At 50.1% G+C, this 17,047-nt stretch overlaps 5 protein-coding genes across 5 annotated transcripts, besides 5 other annotated features; 3 read left to right on the top strand and 2 right to left on the bottom strand.

Annotated features, from left to right (window-relative positions):
- Positions 1-607: 607 nt before the first annotated feature.
- Positions 608-1,827, top strand: ACLA_029150 (mandelate racemase/muconate lactonizing enzyme family protein; the record flags this gene model as incomplete). The annotated part of the gene is made up of 2 exons (XM_001269612.1): positions 608-783; positions 852-1,827. The coding sequence occupies 2 exons, from the start codon at positions 608-610 to the stop codon at positions 1,825-1,827; spliced, it is 1,152 nt and encodes a 383-aa protein (XP_001269613.1).
- Positions 1,828-2,165: 338 nt separating this feature from the next.
- ACLA_029140 (uridine-cytidine N-ribohydrolase) lies at positions 2,166-3,548 on the bottom strand (the record flags this gene model as incomplete). Its single annotated transcript, XM_001269611.1, has 5 exons — positions 2,166-2,708; positions 2,768-3,084; positions 3,152-3,356; positions 3,433-3,440; positions 3,497-3,548. The coding sequence occupies 5 exons, from the start codon at positions 3,546-3,548 to the stop codon at positions 2,166-2,168; spliced, it is 1,125 nt and encodes a 374-aa protein (XP_001269612.1).
- Positions 3,549-3,908: 360 nt separating this feature from the next.
- Positions 3,909-5,280, top strand: ACLA_029130 (PXA domain-containing protein; the record flags this gene model as incomplete). The annotated part of the gene is made up of 2 exons (XM_001269610.1): positions 3,909-4,407; positions 4,478-5,280. 2 exons carry the CDS (start codon positions 3,909-3,911, stop codon positions 5,278-5,280), a joined length of 1,302 nt encoding a protein of 433 aa, XP_001269611.1.
- A 1,509-nt stretch (positions 5,281-6,789) lies between these two features.
- ACLA_029120 (uncharacterized protein) lies at positions 6,790-7,721 on the top strand (the record flags this gene model as incomplete). Its single annotated transcript, XM_001269609.1, has 2 exons — positions 6,790-6,801; positions 7,029-7,721. 2 exons carry the CDS (start codon positions 6,790-6,792, stop codon positions 7,719-7,721), a joined length of 705 nt encoding a protein of 234 aa, XP_001269610.1.
- A 570-nt stretch (positions 7,722-8,291) lies between these two features.
- Positions 8,292-8,316: a microsatellite.
- A 1,584-nt stretch (positions 8,317-9,900) lies between these two features.
- Positions 9,901-10,233: a mobile genetic element.
- A 29-nt stretch (positions 10,234-10,262) lies between these two features.
- Positions 10,263-10,305: a microsatellite.
- A 1,477-nt stretch (positions 10,306-11,782) lies between these two features.
- Positions 11,783-11,808: a microsatellite.
- Positions 11,784-11,808: a microsatellite.
- A 354-nt stretch (positions 11,809-12,162) lies between these two features.
- ACLA_029110 (uncharacterized protein) lies at positions 12,163-12,439 on the bottom strand (the record flags this gene model as incomplete). Its single annotated transcript, XM_001269608.1, has 2 exons — positions 12,163-12,373; positions 12,429-12,439. 2 exons carry the CDS (start codon positions 12,437-12,439, stop codon positions 12,163-12,165), a joined length of 222 nt encoding a protein of 73 aa, XP_001269609.1.
- Between the last annotated feature and the right edge of the window lie 4,608 nt (positions 12,440-17,047).

Raw genomic sequence — 17,047 nt, 5'->3', positions numbered from 1 at the left:
GCTCAATTCTCCTCTTCTATGGCCTCGTTCGTGATGAGCATCTCAACAGCCATTAATTTCTCCAAATCCCCTTGCATCAATCAGAGTGCTAATCCCGGGGAAGGGGAGGAGTTTCTATCAACACGAGATGCCACTGGACGACAAAGGCGAGACACTTTCTCACACTCAGAGAGATACATACTCGATGAGGGAAGAATCTCGACTTCATCTTCTTCGAGCAACGGAGGCCCTCGGCCGGCTTGAGTCCGAATTGTCCTTCCATCTGCACACTTCCATCTGTCTAGAAGATGGTCTGCCGCCTTCTGAGCGATCATGGCGAAGGACTGTTGACATCCCACGGTCGGCATTCTGTTCCCAAGCAAAGCGGAGAAATTCCGACAAGCTTGACTTCCTCCACCCCCACATCCCATCACATACTGGAGGAGTGGAGAGTCATGGAGAGGTGGGTTATCTAAAGCTTTTCTTGCTCTTTCTCGAAATCCCCCTTTCTCACTCTTCTCTGTTTCTCAAGAAGGCGCGATTTACTTCAGTTGAGGTTGTTCAACGAGTGCAATAGCTTTCTATCCTCCCTCCACTCTCCCCGCATTACCCCGCAAACAATATCAAGATGGTCAAGATCAAGAGCATCGAGTATTTCCGTGTTCTTCCCAGATGGCTGTTCGTCAAGATCGTGGACGAAGAGGGCCAGTACGGCTGGGGTGAGAGTACCCTCGAGGGTCATACTGAGGCTGTGGAGGGAACACTGAATGCACTGTGCAAGAGATTCGTGGGCTACGAAGCGGAGTATGCACTCAAATAAGTAATTGTCACAGTCGCCTTCCTTACTGACTCATCGACTTCTCCAATGGCAGTGATATCGAACACATTTGGCAGATGGCCTGGCGCCTGGGGTTCTACCGTGGAGGCCCCGTCTTCATGTCGGCCATCTCAGGTATCGACATTGCACTGTGGGATCTCAAGGGCCGCCGGCTCGGCGTCCCCATCCATCAGCTTATTGGAGGAAAAGTTCGCAACAAGCTCTCCGTCTATGCCTGGATCGGCGGAGACCGGCCCTCCGACGTAGAAGCTGCCGGCAAAGCACGACTCGCGCAGGGATTCAAAGCGATCAAGATGAACGCCACCGAGGACGTCAACTGGTTGGAATCGCCGAGCGTGCTTGACTCCTGCGTCGAGCGGCTCCAGGCCGTCAAGGCGCTCGGCCTGGACGCCGCCCTCGACTTCCACGGTCGACTGCACAAGCCCATGGCCAAACAGCTCGCGAAAGCGCTCGAGCCGCACCGCCCGCTGTTTCTCGAGGAACCCCTTCTCTCCGAGCACCCGGAAGCCATCAAGCAGCTCTCGGACCAGGTCTCGTGTCCCATTGCGCTCGGCGAGCGGCTCTACAGCCGCTGGGACGTGAAGCGATTCCTCGAGGACGCGAGCGTCGACATCCTCCAGCCGGACATCAGCCACTGCGGCGGCATCTCGGAGCTGCGCCGGATCGCCTCCATGGCTGAGGCGTACGATGTCGCGATCGCGCCACACTGCCCGATGGGCCCCATTGCGCTGGCGGCGTGCATGCAGGTTGATCTGGCGACGCCCAACTTCGTGATCCAGGAAATGAGCCTGGGGATCCACTACAACACAGAAGCCGGCGAGTATGATATCACAAGCTACGTGAAGGATGCTAGCGTTTTTGAGGTCAAGGACGGCTATGTCGATGTCTTGACGGCGCCTGGCTTGGGTATTGAAGTCGATGAGGAGACTGTTCGTCGGGTAGCACTGAAGACTGAGCCGTGGCTTTGCAAGGAATTCTTCGGTGTTGACGGCGGTATTCGCGAATGGTGAGCGGCCATATTCATTTCATGACTTGATTGGATGTGTTTTGTGCTGTATTTCGAATCCTTCTCTTGTCTTGCATGGCGGTGTGTCTTCGGGATATAGACTAGATAAAATGTACAATTGACAGGACAGCCTGGGGATATGTCAGTGAGAGATATGCAGGCTAAACTTTGAGAAGCACTGTGATCAAGGATTTCCTTATTCAGATGAATGTTCTATACCACGAGCTCAAGCAATAGCAAGCCATCTATATAATGTTTATCATAGGCTGCAGAAAAACAAAGTTCAAAACGGAATAGGGATTTCGTCTCGAGTCGTCGTCAAACAGCGTGCGACCTGCATCATCACAGTTTCCGTGCCAGGTTGCACTCATCGGCGCGCTCCAGACAGTCCGAGATCATCTCCCAGAAAGCCTCGAGATCGACCCCTCGCGGAATGGCTACTCCATGACTAGCCAGAGGAGTCGCCAGAGTCCGTCCCAGCTGGCCTGTCTCAAGTACATTCGTGCTATGAATGCCATCAGTGACGACATTCACAGCAAACCTCTCGCCATTCTTGTCATTGAAGGCCAGGGCTTGCTCGGGATGCCGTTTGGCGAAAACCGGGTTGAGGTTCGAGACTGCCACGGCCACGGCGAGTGGATCGTGGAGAGGAGGGCCGGTTGCTAGGCCAAAGACGGAGTCGTAAGTTTGCGCGAAAAAGATGAGAAGGTCGTGCATCATTCTTCTGAGGATGGATGGCGGGTCAGCGGGGTTCTTTGATTCCAGGATCCGATCCTGCACTTTGCGGGAAGCGAGGACTTGGTGGGTCAAGTCCAGAGATATCATTGTCGTCTTTGGCGCAAGAACAGGGTTGCTGAAGATCGATTTGGAAGATTCAGGGTCACACTGTTAGGAAGGCGCGGTTAGTTGACGACACGGAAGCACAATCGCTTGTATATACACACGTAGATGTTGAATTCTGCCCAAGGTGTCACATTCCCGATTCTCGCATGTTCTCCTGGAAGTCTGCTCATTGGGGCACCTGTAAACCCTTCACCAATACCACCACCCATTATACTAAGACCTTGAATGTGCTCTGCGACTTCAGGAAACGTGGCAAAGAGCAAGGCAATGTTGGTCAAGGTGCCAGTTGCGATGACCCAAGGTGTTCCCTTTGGCTGTGCGAGCAAAGCGTCACGCATTGCGAGGATCGGATTGACATCTGTCACGGGTGGTGTTGTCGCATTGGGCAACAGGTCTGTTCCGTCGAGTCCCGAGTCACCTATGCGTGAGACGATAATGGATCAGTATCCGCTGCTTTGAGAGACTTCAATGGTAGTAATGCGTACCGTGGATATCAGGTGCATGAACAGCAGGTCGGCAGAATGGGTTCCTGCTACCGGGATAGACGGGAATTTCTGGTTTGCCAATAGCCTCGAGAACCCTCAATGCGTTGGTCGTTGTGTTTTCGAGGGAGGAGTTTCCGTGGATAGTCGTTAATCCCAGGAGATTCAAGGATGGATGATGAGCAGCTATGAGAATAGCAAATGCATCCTAGGACAGTTGCATCTCAAAACAATGTCCCATGTAGATGCGAGAGTGTGGAGGTATGACAGAGCGAGGAACTTACATCGTGGCCTAGGTTGACTGGTCAGCAACAGGGGTGGTAAGGATGGTATGTGCGAACCACGAACCTGGATCGCAATCCAGCCATAGTGGGATTGGAGTCTCGGGAGAAGGAGCCATCCTGAATTTCCGTTGGATGGAAGAGGATCCAGAATGCGTGAAGCCCCCTGGGATTTATACTATGAAGGCGTGCCTGATAAGATGCGGGGATTCCCGAGATAAAGGCGGGTTTGTTGTCTTATCGGAGCGCCAATCACCTGCTAGAATCCAGCCCTGAGCCCTACTTTCCTATTTTAGACAGCATGTGGTGGATCTGCGGCGTCATTGCGATTGAAGCCGCGACGCTGCATCAGCCTGCACGTTCATGACGGATTTGCTGGCTGTCTCAAATTGAGACTAAAGTTGTTCCTGACAATATACAGCCGTCTTTCTATGTGATCTCGTATGGTCTTGCCCTTCCCGCATCACCACTGAGATGAAATGACCGTCGAATCTGTTCAACCAGGTTTCGCTCCGCTGTCGAACCTCAAGGCTGCGCCGACAACATTCAACTCTAAGTCGGTTGCATTACGAAATTCGTCAAACTTACAGATATCTGCGCAGCTACCGCATCGCTCTCGATCCCAAAAGAATGTCACTCGTGATGAACCGGTCAACGCGACCAGCGATAAGGCAACTGTCGCTCTGATCCGACGCGTTCTCTGCCCGCAGGCGGGCCAGCAGCCTCTGGAAGAGCTGCTGCCTCCCCTGACGAGTTCGAATGAAGTCGACCTCCAGCTCTATGCTCTGATTGCCGTCATTGTCAAAGAATTTGTCTTTTCTTGGTATTCGAAGATCACCTCGGATCAGGTCCTTACGCAAGAGGTCATCCAGGTGATTGCGCATTGTACACGCGCCCTCGAGCAAAGGTTACGGGAAACGGATATAGCACAGCTGGTCTTTGACGACATACCTGGGCTGGTAGAGACACACATCATCTGTAAGGAATTACGCCCTTACTACAATCGGCCGAAGAGGCTTCTATGCTCACTTTGGGAATCGCTCTCTAGCGTACAGGCTGGCCCGCGGCGAAAGTACATTATCTGGGCTCTCCCCTTCAGTCCGCGAAGTTTATCATGCCCTGAATCCACATCCGAGTCTTTCTCCAATCCCCTCTGATCCGCAGAGCGGTGCAGAGCAACGCGAAAATGAGGCCATCTATCGACAGTTGCTGGTTCAAGGGCTGCTGGCTGTTCTTCTACCGACGGAGGATTTGGAGAATATCTGCCTGCGGACGTTAGTCTGTGACATCCTGGCAGACCTAATCATAGGAAACCAAGTCAGCGGAAAGATATGTCAAGGATGGTTCGTGTGGGAGACTATCAGCAAGCTTCTGCCTGCATCGAACCAAATGGACAAACATGCGGAGACAGCAGACAACGGCCAGAGGGATCAACTCCAGAAGTTTGGTCTCCTCTCGAAGCACGAAAAACCTGAACTAGATCATCCGTCGTCTCGTGGCTCTTTCGGCCCGACTTGGCTGTGGAATATCCTCCAATATCTGTATCTGGCCTTCACGGCCCTGCAATTCATCATTATGGGACTGTTTCGTGTCGCAAGAAGCCCCAGGGCCACTTCCTCATCGTCTCCACCGGCCTCGGGCAATTCCCTGGAGCCCGATAAAATATTTTCATCAGGTATCTTCACGATTAGGCGTCCTGTCCTCGACTACCGAGTCTATGGTCTCCTTTCACAACTTCTAGACATTTCTCAGCGAATGCCCTGGCTTGGAGGATCCCTTGCGCTTGTCCAACAATTGGGTCTAGCTGGTCCAGGCAGGTTAGGCGGTACGGGCAGCGTTCTTGATAGGTGAGTCACGTAATTTGTTTAGCTTTCTACTAAGACATCACACCCTTCTCTCTCTGTACCATCCACCGTCACGCACCCGAGACATCAAGAGGTCAGACCACTCTTTACGGGCCCGGCAATTCCTCGTGCGCGCGAGGACTGAGGACTGTGGAGAGAAGTTGTGCAATCCAATCTTCTCGAACTGTGATCTACGCTGGCGTCGTCAAATGCCAGTGCTACTTCATCGTCAGCGCGTCTCAAGCGAGTCATTGGCGAAGGCTCGAGTGTTGAGAGGGGCCGGCGGGACGGAAGATGCAGTGGATGCGCATTTCTCGCATACTGCACCAGTCACTTGATCCGCTACCGGTGGAGAGTCGTTCAACCGCATTGGCCTGCGATTGACCTTCATACCTGACCGTATTGTCATTACCCACCATGACCGGCACGTACGGTCATGTTACCGTCTGGTATTGTCCTGACCGTCCGAACGATTTATCATCAGCCAGCCCATGATCGTATCCAAGTCTCGATGTTGATCCAATCAAACAATTCCAGAAGAGCGCCGTCGTCATATTCTCTTTTGGTTTTTTTTTTCCCCTCTCTTTCTGTCCATTGTCTTGGGCATTTTCTTTGCTATGTCCCCTCTTCTCCCCGATTGGTGGCTGAGCCGGAGTGGCCGAAAGTGTATTGAAGGTGGAAATCCCCTGTCAATCCTCGCCTCTATCTATCAACGACCTTACGAGTTACGACTTACGTACAGTTGCTGTGGTGGGTAATTGGCCTGGGCCGGCCCTTTCCGTGCCGCTCAACTGCCAGTTTCACCGTTCAGATCTGATGGGGATGGCAGAAAGGTGCTTCGAGCACAGGTCGAAGCAAAGAAAAAGGCCGACAGAAAGAAACTCCTCTTACCAACTCGAGCAGCATGCGCATCAGCCTCATGGCGTGACTCCAAACGGTTCGAATTAGGGATTAGTCAAGATACCCTTGCACCTGCAAGAAGCCCACTTGCTCCTGTTTTGTCCAAATGGACGCCAAGGAGAACGCTACTCAATATGATTCGTGACGATCATCGACCGTGCTGATTTAAACGGCCATGCGGCCTTTGAGACCTACGCATGGATAGGGCGAGGCCAATTTGGTTTCCCTTTCGAGCCAATCATAGAAGATGCTTCCCAGCAGAATTTCAAACCCCAGCCATGGCCGAGGTTGCTCTCGACGGCGCTTCGAATTGATTGGATTCGAGACGATGGATAAATGTCGCAGAAAAAAGAAAAAAAGCAAGCAAATGCGAGCCCTGCCCGCCAGGAGCCCAGCCCATTTTTCTATCAGATTGTCGTCGTCTTCGGTATCGATTGGCCCTACATCTTCGCAATTTCGCACCAATTACTGGCCCAAGCTTCTCTACTGCCAGTTGCGGGTCCTGGCCAAGGAGATCTTATTAGCTCTCCACCTATGCAACCTTTTCAGAGCATGACCTTTGATTAATTCGACACCCACGCCATTATTGTCCTTGAGACACGTCCATTCAGAAACAATGATACCTGGAGTTTAATTTGTCTGCCTCTCCACAGTCCGGGGTGCTTCTGCCAGCTTCTCCCTATCGTTATCTGGGTCCTTTTTGGAATTGTTCTTTCGCGCTGCTGGCTACGCCATTCGATCGCTGATTCCTCATATCTTTCATTTCTAATTGGCAAGAGTCTGCTGAGTGCTAACCCCTGACCGAAAATTTTTTTTTCGGGCTTCTCCACCAGGTTCCTTCACGAGACCATTCAGGACTATATTCTGACCCCCACCTTGTTGCCCAACCTGCTTCGCGCATCCAGGGCGGCGCTATTTCCATCGAATGCTCGTCCAAATCCACCTCCCGGCCAAGAATCCGATGTAAATCGCATTTCGACGCCGGCTCTGCAGCCTCCGCAGTTGTCCGTGCATCCTCCGACTCCCCCTCCGGAACAAGACCCTGCTAGCGATGCAACACCAGCAGCCCCAGGTAACGCTCACGCTCACGGTAGCACCCCTGCTCCTCCTCCTGCACCTTCCGATCCTCCGGATCAGGCGCCCTCCGCGCCAGAGATTGCAGCCATAAAGCGAGAATGCGCGGCTCGCATCCTCTCACTCGTTCCCCGGCCAGTCGCACGGAGTTTCTTTGGCGTTTCAGCCGGTAACTCCGGCTCTACGACCCCTAACGGCTCCCAGGGAAATGACGCGCAGCAGCAGCAGCATTCATCCCGAGCCTCGTCGCCTGTATCCACTTCGTCTAACGACGCGGAGGAGGCGCTCCTCCTGGAAGCAATTGAGCGTGATATCCTGGACCTCTTTGCGGACGAGTATTGCAACAAGCATCTAATCTACTCCATCATCGAAATAGTCCTGGTCAAGATTCTGCCCGAATTGTCGGAACGCAGTGTGGCGGAACTGATGGAGGACAGGGGCGTCGCGTTCGTCACACATGATGCCCCAGCATAACCTTTGATACAACCTTTCTTTGCACCCTTCTGTCCTTGTATCGCCGATATAGCGCAAAGGCATGATTAATGTAATGATATGATATTCTCTTGAGTATGACCCCTGGCTTCCTTCCTCATCTGTGGACTGAGGGCGCGTGAGCGGGAGAGTTAAAATCGTCCCATGATGTCCAACACGACGTTGCGAATTGTAGCTGAACCCGGCGTGTCCAAGTGTCAGGAACCTGTGACTCGATCTGGTTCAACGTTCAATCCCCCTGTCTACCATGTACTGAATCACATGATGACAAGACTCAAGAATAATGAGAGAAACTGAAAAAGCAAAGAAGAGAAGGAAGTAATTGTTACAGCTGTACGGAATAATCAATACCAAATTTGACGATGATGACAATGGACAGGGGTCATTAATATGGAAAAAGGGGGAAAGGGGAACCTCCGTAGAGAAGCTTTGTCACGTCAGCTCTGCAGAGACAACCCGCCCCAAGTGGCGCTGCCAACTGGGGATGCAGACCAACTCCAAGACACCTTAGTCTTCATCAATCTCTTGGGCCTTAAGCAGATAGAGACGAATGAGAAGAGAAGAGAAGATAAGAGAATATAAGGGAGAAAAGTAGAATGCAAAGGACAAGTAAGTAGTAAGAATAAAACCTCATGGCCTGTGTGTGCGTAAGCCTACACTGTTTCTCGTTTGTCCAAGTATTAGTCCTGTACCATCCATAAACCCCAATGATCAGACTAACAGTGAAGAGAAAAGGGGGGAATAAAGTATGCAAAGCCCTTGTGGGCGATCTGGTTTAAGTGAGAATCAGACGGGGAATCAAAAATGCAAGGTCAAAAAAAAAATGCCAAAAAGGAAAAACAGAAAGACATTCCAAAAGATACTCCAACAATATCCATCCATCTTGTAGTTTGTCACGTTCACCATTTCCATGCTGTCTGTCGGTATGAAGAACACTCCCTGCGTTCCTCACAGGGATTGAGATCGATATGAAACCTGAGGTTGCCCTCTCGTATAAGTGTATGGTCCGATATTCCGATAGCTTTTTCACGGCCCGGCAGCTGTCGAGCGTACCTAGTGAAACAGAAAATCATTGGTCTGACACGGACAATGCGAAACTTAGTCACTTGAACGCCACCCATAAATACAGAAACAAGGAAATATACCCAGAGGGCGTGATAAGAAAAATGACGGGAAATAAAAGAGAGAAAAACGGAATGACTGGGATTCAGCCTCGACAGGCTACCGCCAGAGATTCAATGGAAAAACATGTTGATTTCAACGATGGACGAATCGTAGATCGGTGGGCTGTACATTCCTCAAGACGATCCTCTTCAAGAGTTGCGGCTTAGACCATGTTTTGGATGCTTCGCTTCTTGGTCACTTGGGGTACATCATCCTGCTCGTCAATGCGAGTGAGTCCGCCTGGGAGGGCAGCCTGTTGAGCTTTCGCGAGCTCGAGTCTCTCCATCAGTTTCCCGATGGTCACTAATTCATGCGCGGTGCATTTCGCTGGCTGGTGTTCCAGATAGTTCATGACTAGCTCAAGAGCTCTCCGGGCCTCGTCCTGGGTTGGTGATCCCGGGGAACTGATCGGTGAAACGGTCGTCGACTTGGAGAAGAACGGCGGGTAAATGGACTTTGTCTTGATCTCGGGATTGCTGCGATTGCGCTTGATTGTGTTGGACGTGTTAATGCCAGAATCATTATTTGCAACGTAATCGTCCTCGAGCGGTGACTCGAGTGTCGTTATAGACAGTGACCGCTGCAAAGCCGCCTTCGAGATTGTTTGTCCGGAAGACTCGTCCGTGGGCATCGAGATCGGGTCTAGGACACCGCCAGGTAGTGTCTGGCTACGGGCTCTATTGAACTGACCATCTGCAAAAGAGCCGCGGGACTGACTCGTGGGCGTGAATGGGCTTTCTGACAGCAATGTGGATGTGGGACTGGTAAGGCTGGCCGAAAGCGAGCAATTCGTGTCAAGTGACGTTGTGCTTTTCGCATGTTTGTGCTGGTATTCTTCAGCAAGCTGATCCAGGCTCTTTGCAAGTTCTTGTTGCATGTTCTCAAGGCTGTGGATGGGGGATAGCGCTGACGGCGATGCGAACCCAGGGGACGTGGGGGAGAGCACACTGGGCGATTGGACGGCCGACGCGAGAGCCGAATTGATGGTCAAGCGAGTCGGGCTTTCAGAGTCACTTTTGGCAAAGGAGCCTTTCCGGGACTTTGCGCCCAGCAAGTTGTTTTTGTGTTTGAATTTCTCCAGCCAGCTTTGCGTAAGGACCTTTTCTTTGCCGTCCGGGCTGCCACATGTGCTGGCAAAGAACAAGGCTTTTTCTCTGATCATCTCATCGCTCAAGGGATAGCCCTGCTTTTGGTAGTTTCGCACCCAATTCGACAAGGCTTTCTCGATGTCCGGAACCCGGCCTTTGGCCCTCTTGATGGGGGATCGGCTTCCCTCTTCAGGGTTGAGGTACTTTTCCTTTTGACGAAGCACCTTGGAGACAGTACTTTTGACAAGCAAGCACAAGCGTTAGAACTGGATTTTCTTTTTTTTTTTTATCTTTTTTTTTCTTTTTCTTGTTTTGGTAGAGTCTCAAGATCACAACAAGAGTGGTGGACTATACCTTCGTTCTACTCCGAATAGGGCTGTTCAGACGATTGTCAGCATGACCCATCCGACAGGGGGCTGAGTGAGTGAGTGAACAAGCAAGGACTTACCTCCAATGTCTGTCTGCTTAGCCGACTTGTGCTCTTCATGATAGAGACACATGCGTCGACGATCCTCGTCCGTTAGGGTCCTGCGCGGCGTGGAACCGCTAGTCGAGGACTTGCGAGGCGGCTGAACCGGTGTGACTGGCGAAGCCGATGCTGGAATAGGCACAGGCGGCAGACCTGACTCGGGAAATGGTGACTGGGTTGTGAGCATGCTGGGCCATGTGTGCGAGGGCATTGTCAAGGGCAACGATGTATATGGGGGAGGTATCGATACCCCATAGCCTGTGTCTAGTGGCATCACCCCAAACCCGAACCCTGAGTAGTCCATCGGGGGCGAGTGTTGGGCGGGGGACTGGAAGGCCCCCATGTCCATCCAGGGTGACTGTGCAAATTCATTGTCCTGTGTGTGAGAGCTCTCCGTATCCATGGTCAAGGAGAGAGCTAGGGAGCAAGGGCGAAATTGAAGTCCGGGAAAATGGAACGGACGGAATAGAGCTATAGGAGTGTTGACAACAGCGTCCCAGGAAGATTCCAACCAGGGAACTTGTCTGGACTGGCCGCTAAGTAGTTTAAAGAAGAAAAGTATAAGAGGGGAAACAGGTCGAATGGGCGACAGGGAAGAGGAAAAAGCAAAGAGAGGACAATCCAGAGCCAAGAGGAGAAAAGAGACGATGCATGCTCAGCCCAAGGGCATCCAGACAAAGCAATATGCGATTGATCCAAGTTGAAGAATAGATTGAGGTTCGTTAGGAAATTCCTTTGGAGGAGTCCGGAGTAGTAGCGGTAGTAGACAGGTACCACTACTAGATACTAGATAGAGGTGAAAGCACCAATAATCCCGTGAGGGTCAATTCTTTCAGAAGATCAGGGTGATTGATCCCCACAAGCCCATCCGAAGCTATTCAGAAAGGTTGATGACAAGATGTATGTATGTACGAAGCAGTCGGTATGTTATGGATAGGTATATGAATCTGGATAGGTATATGGATACTATTTGACTACCAAAAGGACATGCAGGCTTTTACTTCTTTTTTTGTGTCTTTTTTATTTCATTTTATCTTTTCTTTTTTTTCCCTCTCTTCCCAGAGTGTAAGGGAAAAAAGGTCAAGAAAATGGAGAGGGGTGGAGGGTGCGCACCTGCCGCAGCATGCGGTTAGTTGAGTTCAGATTGGAGGGGAAAATATCAGAAAAAAAAAAAAAAAAACGAATAAATGATATACTAGAAAAAATGGGCCAGCAGAAATAAGAAACAAGAAAGGAGATTGGCTCAAGGCACAGGCACAGGGTCGATCAACAGACAGAGAGGAAAAGGGTAAAAGTAGCGAATAATAATGTTTATCTAGTGCAAAAAAAAAAAAAAAAAAAAAAAAAAGAGATAAATCGTCCAAAGTTGAGCAGTACTTCAGAGGACTAACTACTGTGTAGATAGATACTGATCGAACTATGGACTAGTTACTACTTACTACTAGTAGGATGAGGTAGATAGACTTTGCAACCGATCTTGGACTCTTCCTAACTACCTACGCAGCAGATACTCACACTCCCATTGATCTATCGAACTATATCTGATAGTATCTATTTACATACCTAGAACTACTGACTGACCTAGGAGGTATCGATCTAGGTAGTAATCATTCAATATTCCTGCTTCCAGATTCGGCGCACGACCGACAAGAGTTGCCCTGAGGAGAAACCCTCGGCTGATTCGACGGGCAGAGAATAGCAATCACTGCCGGCGACGGAGAAAACCCCAGATAGCGACCAGGGAGAAAAATGCGAGCTTCCGGCCGATGATTGGGCCATCAGCAGGATGTTCAGGATGAAATAAATAAGCCAGAATGGTCTTGCGAAAGGCAAAATGGTGGGGGAATCCACTGCTGATTGGCGTCTGCTTCATCTGCTGAGATTGCGGGACAGGGATCTTGCTAGTTTGGGGTCTAAAAAATCCTCAATACAGCTAACAAGTAACAACTACCTACCTACCTACCTTACCTTACTGACATTCTTACTCCGTAAAGGTAGTCCGCTATCTTTTCTACTAGTACACCCGTAAGGCTCCGTATCATCGTATGACCTTGTGTCAGGAAAATCACGATACTGTAAGGTACAAAACTTCTTACGGAGGAGTACCGATGGAGCACAGAGTTACGGTAGGTGCCAATCTCGTATTCGTGACGGCGACGCCGGTTCAGAGAGATTGCTGATAGTCCCGAGTACCTAGGTAGGTAGATATAGAGATCATCGGCGGAAGTAAGCAAGTCCTCTGGCATAGCTGTCTGATGAGTCTGAACAACGAAAGTCTGATCGTGGAAACACGCAGCTTGCTTCTCTACGTAGTAGACATTTCCCTACCTACCTACGGGAATTCCGGCAGTGTTACACTGAAGGCGACGAACAGCCCACAGCTGACCACTTTGGGATGGGGGGGGAGGACCTGCTCGCCTACCTGGTTGGCTTAGAGACCTCAGTGGATTACCTGTGACCACCCCTAGTAATACTAGGATCGGTCAAGTATACCTAGCATCACGGGCCATCCATCACCAGGATGGGAATCTGGGTACCCGATCCAGAGTGGAGCAAAAGATATGCCAGGCTTTGCCAGCAGAAACGAACCGATCATTGGAAGGACTCCGAATTCCGGATAGAGGAGAGCATTTTTTTCTTAAAAAAAAAAAATAAGCAAATATCAGAACTTGAGAGCCAGTCGGCCTCGCCAATTTTGCTTTTCACCGAGCTTCCTTGCTCTCATTGGTGTCATTGTTTGGGGAGGGGGTTCATTTGACAGCCCCCATCTGGACTGGAGGACGGCCTGTTCCAAGCTGTTAATGGATGATCGTTCATTCAAATGAAGAGAGATCGTCCTCGGACGGAGCATGCAACGTCAAGAACAGCATGGGGTCGACAGTAGTTCTGGACTACTCTGAGTACTCCCCTAGTCCCTAAGGCCTAGGAAATTGACTTGACAACCACTGATTGCCTTGGGAGCAAGCCACGACGGGCAAATTGACAGATAGAGAGCGGATCGATAAACCGCTGAACCTAAAGATCCACATGACATACGTAGAACAAATAGATGAGTAGGGCAAGTAGCGTAGGTAACTTGGATATGGATAGAGCAGATTGGTAGTTAGCAAATCATTGTGGCGCCTCGAGTTCAACGGTTTTCCTTCAGGTGTGCTCGGCCATAACTGTACGACCGAGGTCCTAGATACAAGCCTTTGAATGTCCGGACTGTCTCCCCCTTCCCCTATCCAAGGGCTTGTTGGGCACTTTATAAGGTCACGAGATTTAGGCCATGAATGGCCCCAAGAGGGAACCGGAGACGGTGTTTGAACAAGCTGTTATATCGGGTTAGTCGTTGAAGAGGCAGATCTTGATCGTCCTCTGTACTAGTCTTGTATCTTGACTACCAGGGATGGTCAAGCCTCATTTTTTGCAGGTCTTACTTAACGAATGGAAGAGGCGCGATCTCCGGGCCATCAACTTTGCGAGCGAGGATCTGACCGAACCCTGTTTTGGTGGGGGAAACCTACCTTTTCATTAGCTAGGCCGGTAGCTCTTAGTACAGGAAATGACAATACCTTAAAAGAGAAAGAGCTCGTAGGGGGGGGGAAAAAAGAAAGAAGAAAGCCGAGAGGCGCAATATCAAGCCCCACCGATATTAATGAAGGGAAAAGAGTGCAGAGAGCTTCAATCACTTGGAGAGGGAGAGAGAAAAAAGCTGAAATATCCACGTCCAATCTGCATAGTACTTTGTCACGAGGCGATATTCCAAGACACGGCATGGCCGAATCACAAGTCGTAGATTGATTCCAATTCATTTATTGTCGCATGGACTAAAACGAGGTGAGAAGATGCGAATGGCCCTATCATAACGTGCAGAGGCAGCATGGTTCATCTTAGGTTCAAGTGGTGATGGACGGACCAGAAAGATAGCGTCCTGATTGGAACTAGCAGCATCACCAAACCCTGGATGAGTGTATTATTAATTATTGTTACATGGTCTTGCTTGACTTGCCCAGTCCCGATTAGTGTTTACTCTCGGGTACTAGGGTCTACCTACACTCTACAATACTGACTAGTGACTACTGAGTAGTGAGTACTCAAAGTCCTCAGCCTAGTCTACTCCGTCTCCATCTCCATAACAAGTTACTTCGTTACTTTGCCTAACCTTAGTCCTTACCTAGGAGCTAGGACCCCACGGTCCACAAGGCCCGCAGCGGTCCATGCGGTCCACTCCGGGCCGGCAACCTAGCCTAAGCATTGCAAATCCTGACCAGAAAATCCGAGCAAACTTAAAAACCCATCTGTATTGAAAACAGGAGGAGAAATTCAGGATACTCTGACAATCAGCCATATCTGACAGACTGCTTCTCAGACGGGGTTTGTTTACTTATCTAGACTATTATGTACTCTCTCTGGTTGATGGGTAAATCTTCGGGGCTTCTGAGTTCTCATCCATCATCCATGCTCCTGTTCCCGAACACCTGGCCTACTCTATGCTGACCTGCTCTCTGAAGTACAAAGATAGAGAAGATACATAGGTAAGGTACCACAGTAAGATTGAGTAAGGTAAGGTGAAGTATGGTTGGCACGGCTGGCCAGGTACCTCTTAGACTGCTGCATGTCTCTGGAGGCACTTGATCTCTATGATTATTACTCGCTCGGCTGCGTCGGGAAGGCTCTACGTAGTACATTATCTCAATGGATTGTTGATCGAATAGACAGCACCATTGCTGACATGTACCAACAAGGGTATAACCAGGGTGTCAAACACAGCCCATTGCTAGCTTCATCAACTAGACTGCAGGTGTAATGAACATCGGGAAAAGAGTTGCGCCTTCTGGAGCAAGTCCCTCTCTTAGTGCCTTAGGCACTAAGGTGATTGAGATTCCGTCGCCCTTGTACAGCCCTATTGAGGCTTTCGATGATACATGTCACGGCATTGTGGTAAACAGAGCACCACTGCTACGGCTGTTGCACGAAGAGAAGTCTATGCTTAATAATGTCCCCCCCCCTTTGGAATACCTTTGCAACTGCGGAACAGACTTTGTAGGTCGAGAGGTTTGTTCGGTATCACGAACATGCCCCACTTGTTCGGAATGACCACGAGGGATTAAAGGCTGTCAATTCACCTGGAATCATGAAGGGAAAGTATCTACAGAATACATGGCCTCAAATCTCTATGTACAACATGATACATCCTAGCGTTGCCCTCGACTCGGAGCGACTAGATGCATCGAGAATGTAGATATGTGTCTATCCCGCATCATCGAGACTCTCAAGCCCCTTCTCTTCACAATCCTCCAGATCGGGAAACAATAAGACAAAGAGTGGAACAATACAAATGGACACCTGCAGGTATCTTGGTTCCTTGGTTCCTTAACTCTTCTTCGAGGAGGTTGCACAACGGAAGAAGCTGTCCTGGAACTAAACACACAGAGTCACACAAGCCGCATTAGTCCCTTTTGCTTTCCATCTGTGCCAAGATCAATACCTGAATAGGTATCCGATTTTGCTCACCCTACTAGAAAACCTACATCATGAATTTCTCTATTCGTTCTCCGTATTGGCCAGAGGAATGACGGGTCTTCCCCCTTCTGTCATAGAGCCACAGACATTATATGGGCAATCCTGCCAATCGCATCTATCGATGAGAGAGAATTTAAAATCGAAGCCATCGATGAGCTGCAGGTGGGGCAGATGAGCGCCATCGATGTGTATGCTGTATAGTGATATACAGCAAAATCGGAGCCACACAGTCAGAATTCAGACTACCAAGATGGATAGATACCATCGGTCTACACCGTACATTGCCTGGTTCACGGCAACCTGGGCTATTGCTATTGCCACAGTTGACACAGATTCTCTGAAGTCGATGCACTCATCCAGTGGCAATTCTATAGCTAGTAAGCCATCGAGCCACTCAGCATCTCTCAAAGCCAACATCTCTTCAGAGAGTCTACCTACGGAGTACATCCCTCAAAATTTCATGGTACCCAGGTTAGGGCGGAAGACAGCAGCCAGGGCCACGGACACACAAAGACCCATCCGGGGGACACATGACAAGGTGTCATGATAGCCTTATCCATACTCAAGCCAATTCAGCGACATCTGTCAGGTACGCACGTCAGTGCAGCTGTCTAACTGCATCTGTCGATGTTGTTTCAATGTCAGCAACGAGGTCAGCCAGTAGTAGATAGGTACCTAAGGTACCCAACCTAAGGTACCTACCTACCTACCTACAGATACAGCTTGGTACCGTATGCAGGACTGACGTAATGTTACGAACCCCGTACCTTACGAGACACACGATACATGCATAACTCACCGTAAGATCCCATGCGCTGATTATCAAGAACTGACTGGACGGAGCGAAGTGGGAGGAACCCGAGTTCGATTCAATTCCTACTTGCGAAATTAAGGCCCATGACATCAGTCGAGAACATCAAGCGGTCTGTGAAGAGAGCAAAATCATCTTCTTTCTGCTACAATGGATACGCCACCTGATCTTGTGTGGGAGGGAACTGAGATCCAAGCGGAGACGGGGGTGCTCCAGGCCTGTCCAGCCCAATGAGAGAGAGCTTGAGACTCTTCTCGGCCTTGCTTTC

The sequence above is a fragment of the Aspergillus clavatus genome, genomic scaffold (genome assembly GCF_000002715.2).
Source record: "Aspergillus clavatus NRRL 1 1099423829805 genomic scaffold, whole genome shotgun sequence".
Taxonomy (NCBI): Eukaryota; Fungi; Ascomycota; class Eurotiomycetes; order Eurotiales; family Aspergillaceae; genus Aspergillus; species Aspergillus clavatus.
This window is presented reverse-complemented; position numbering and strand designations above follow the sequence as displayed.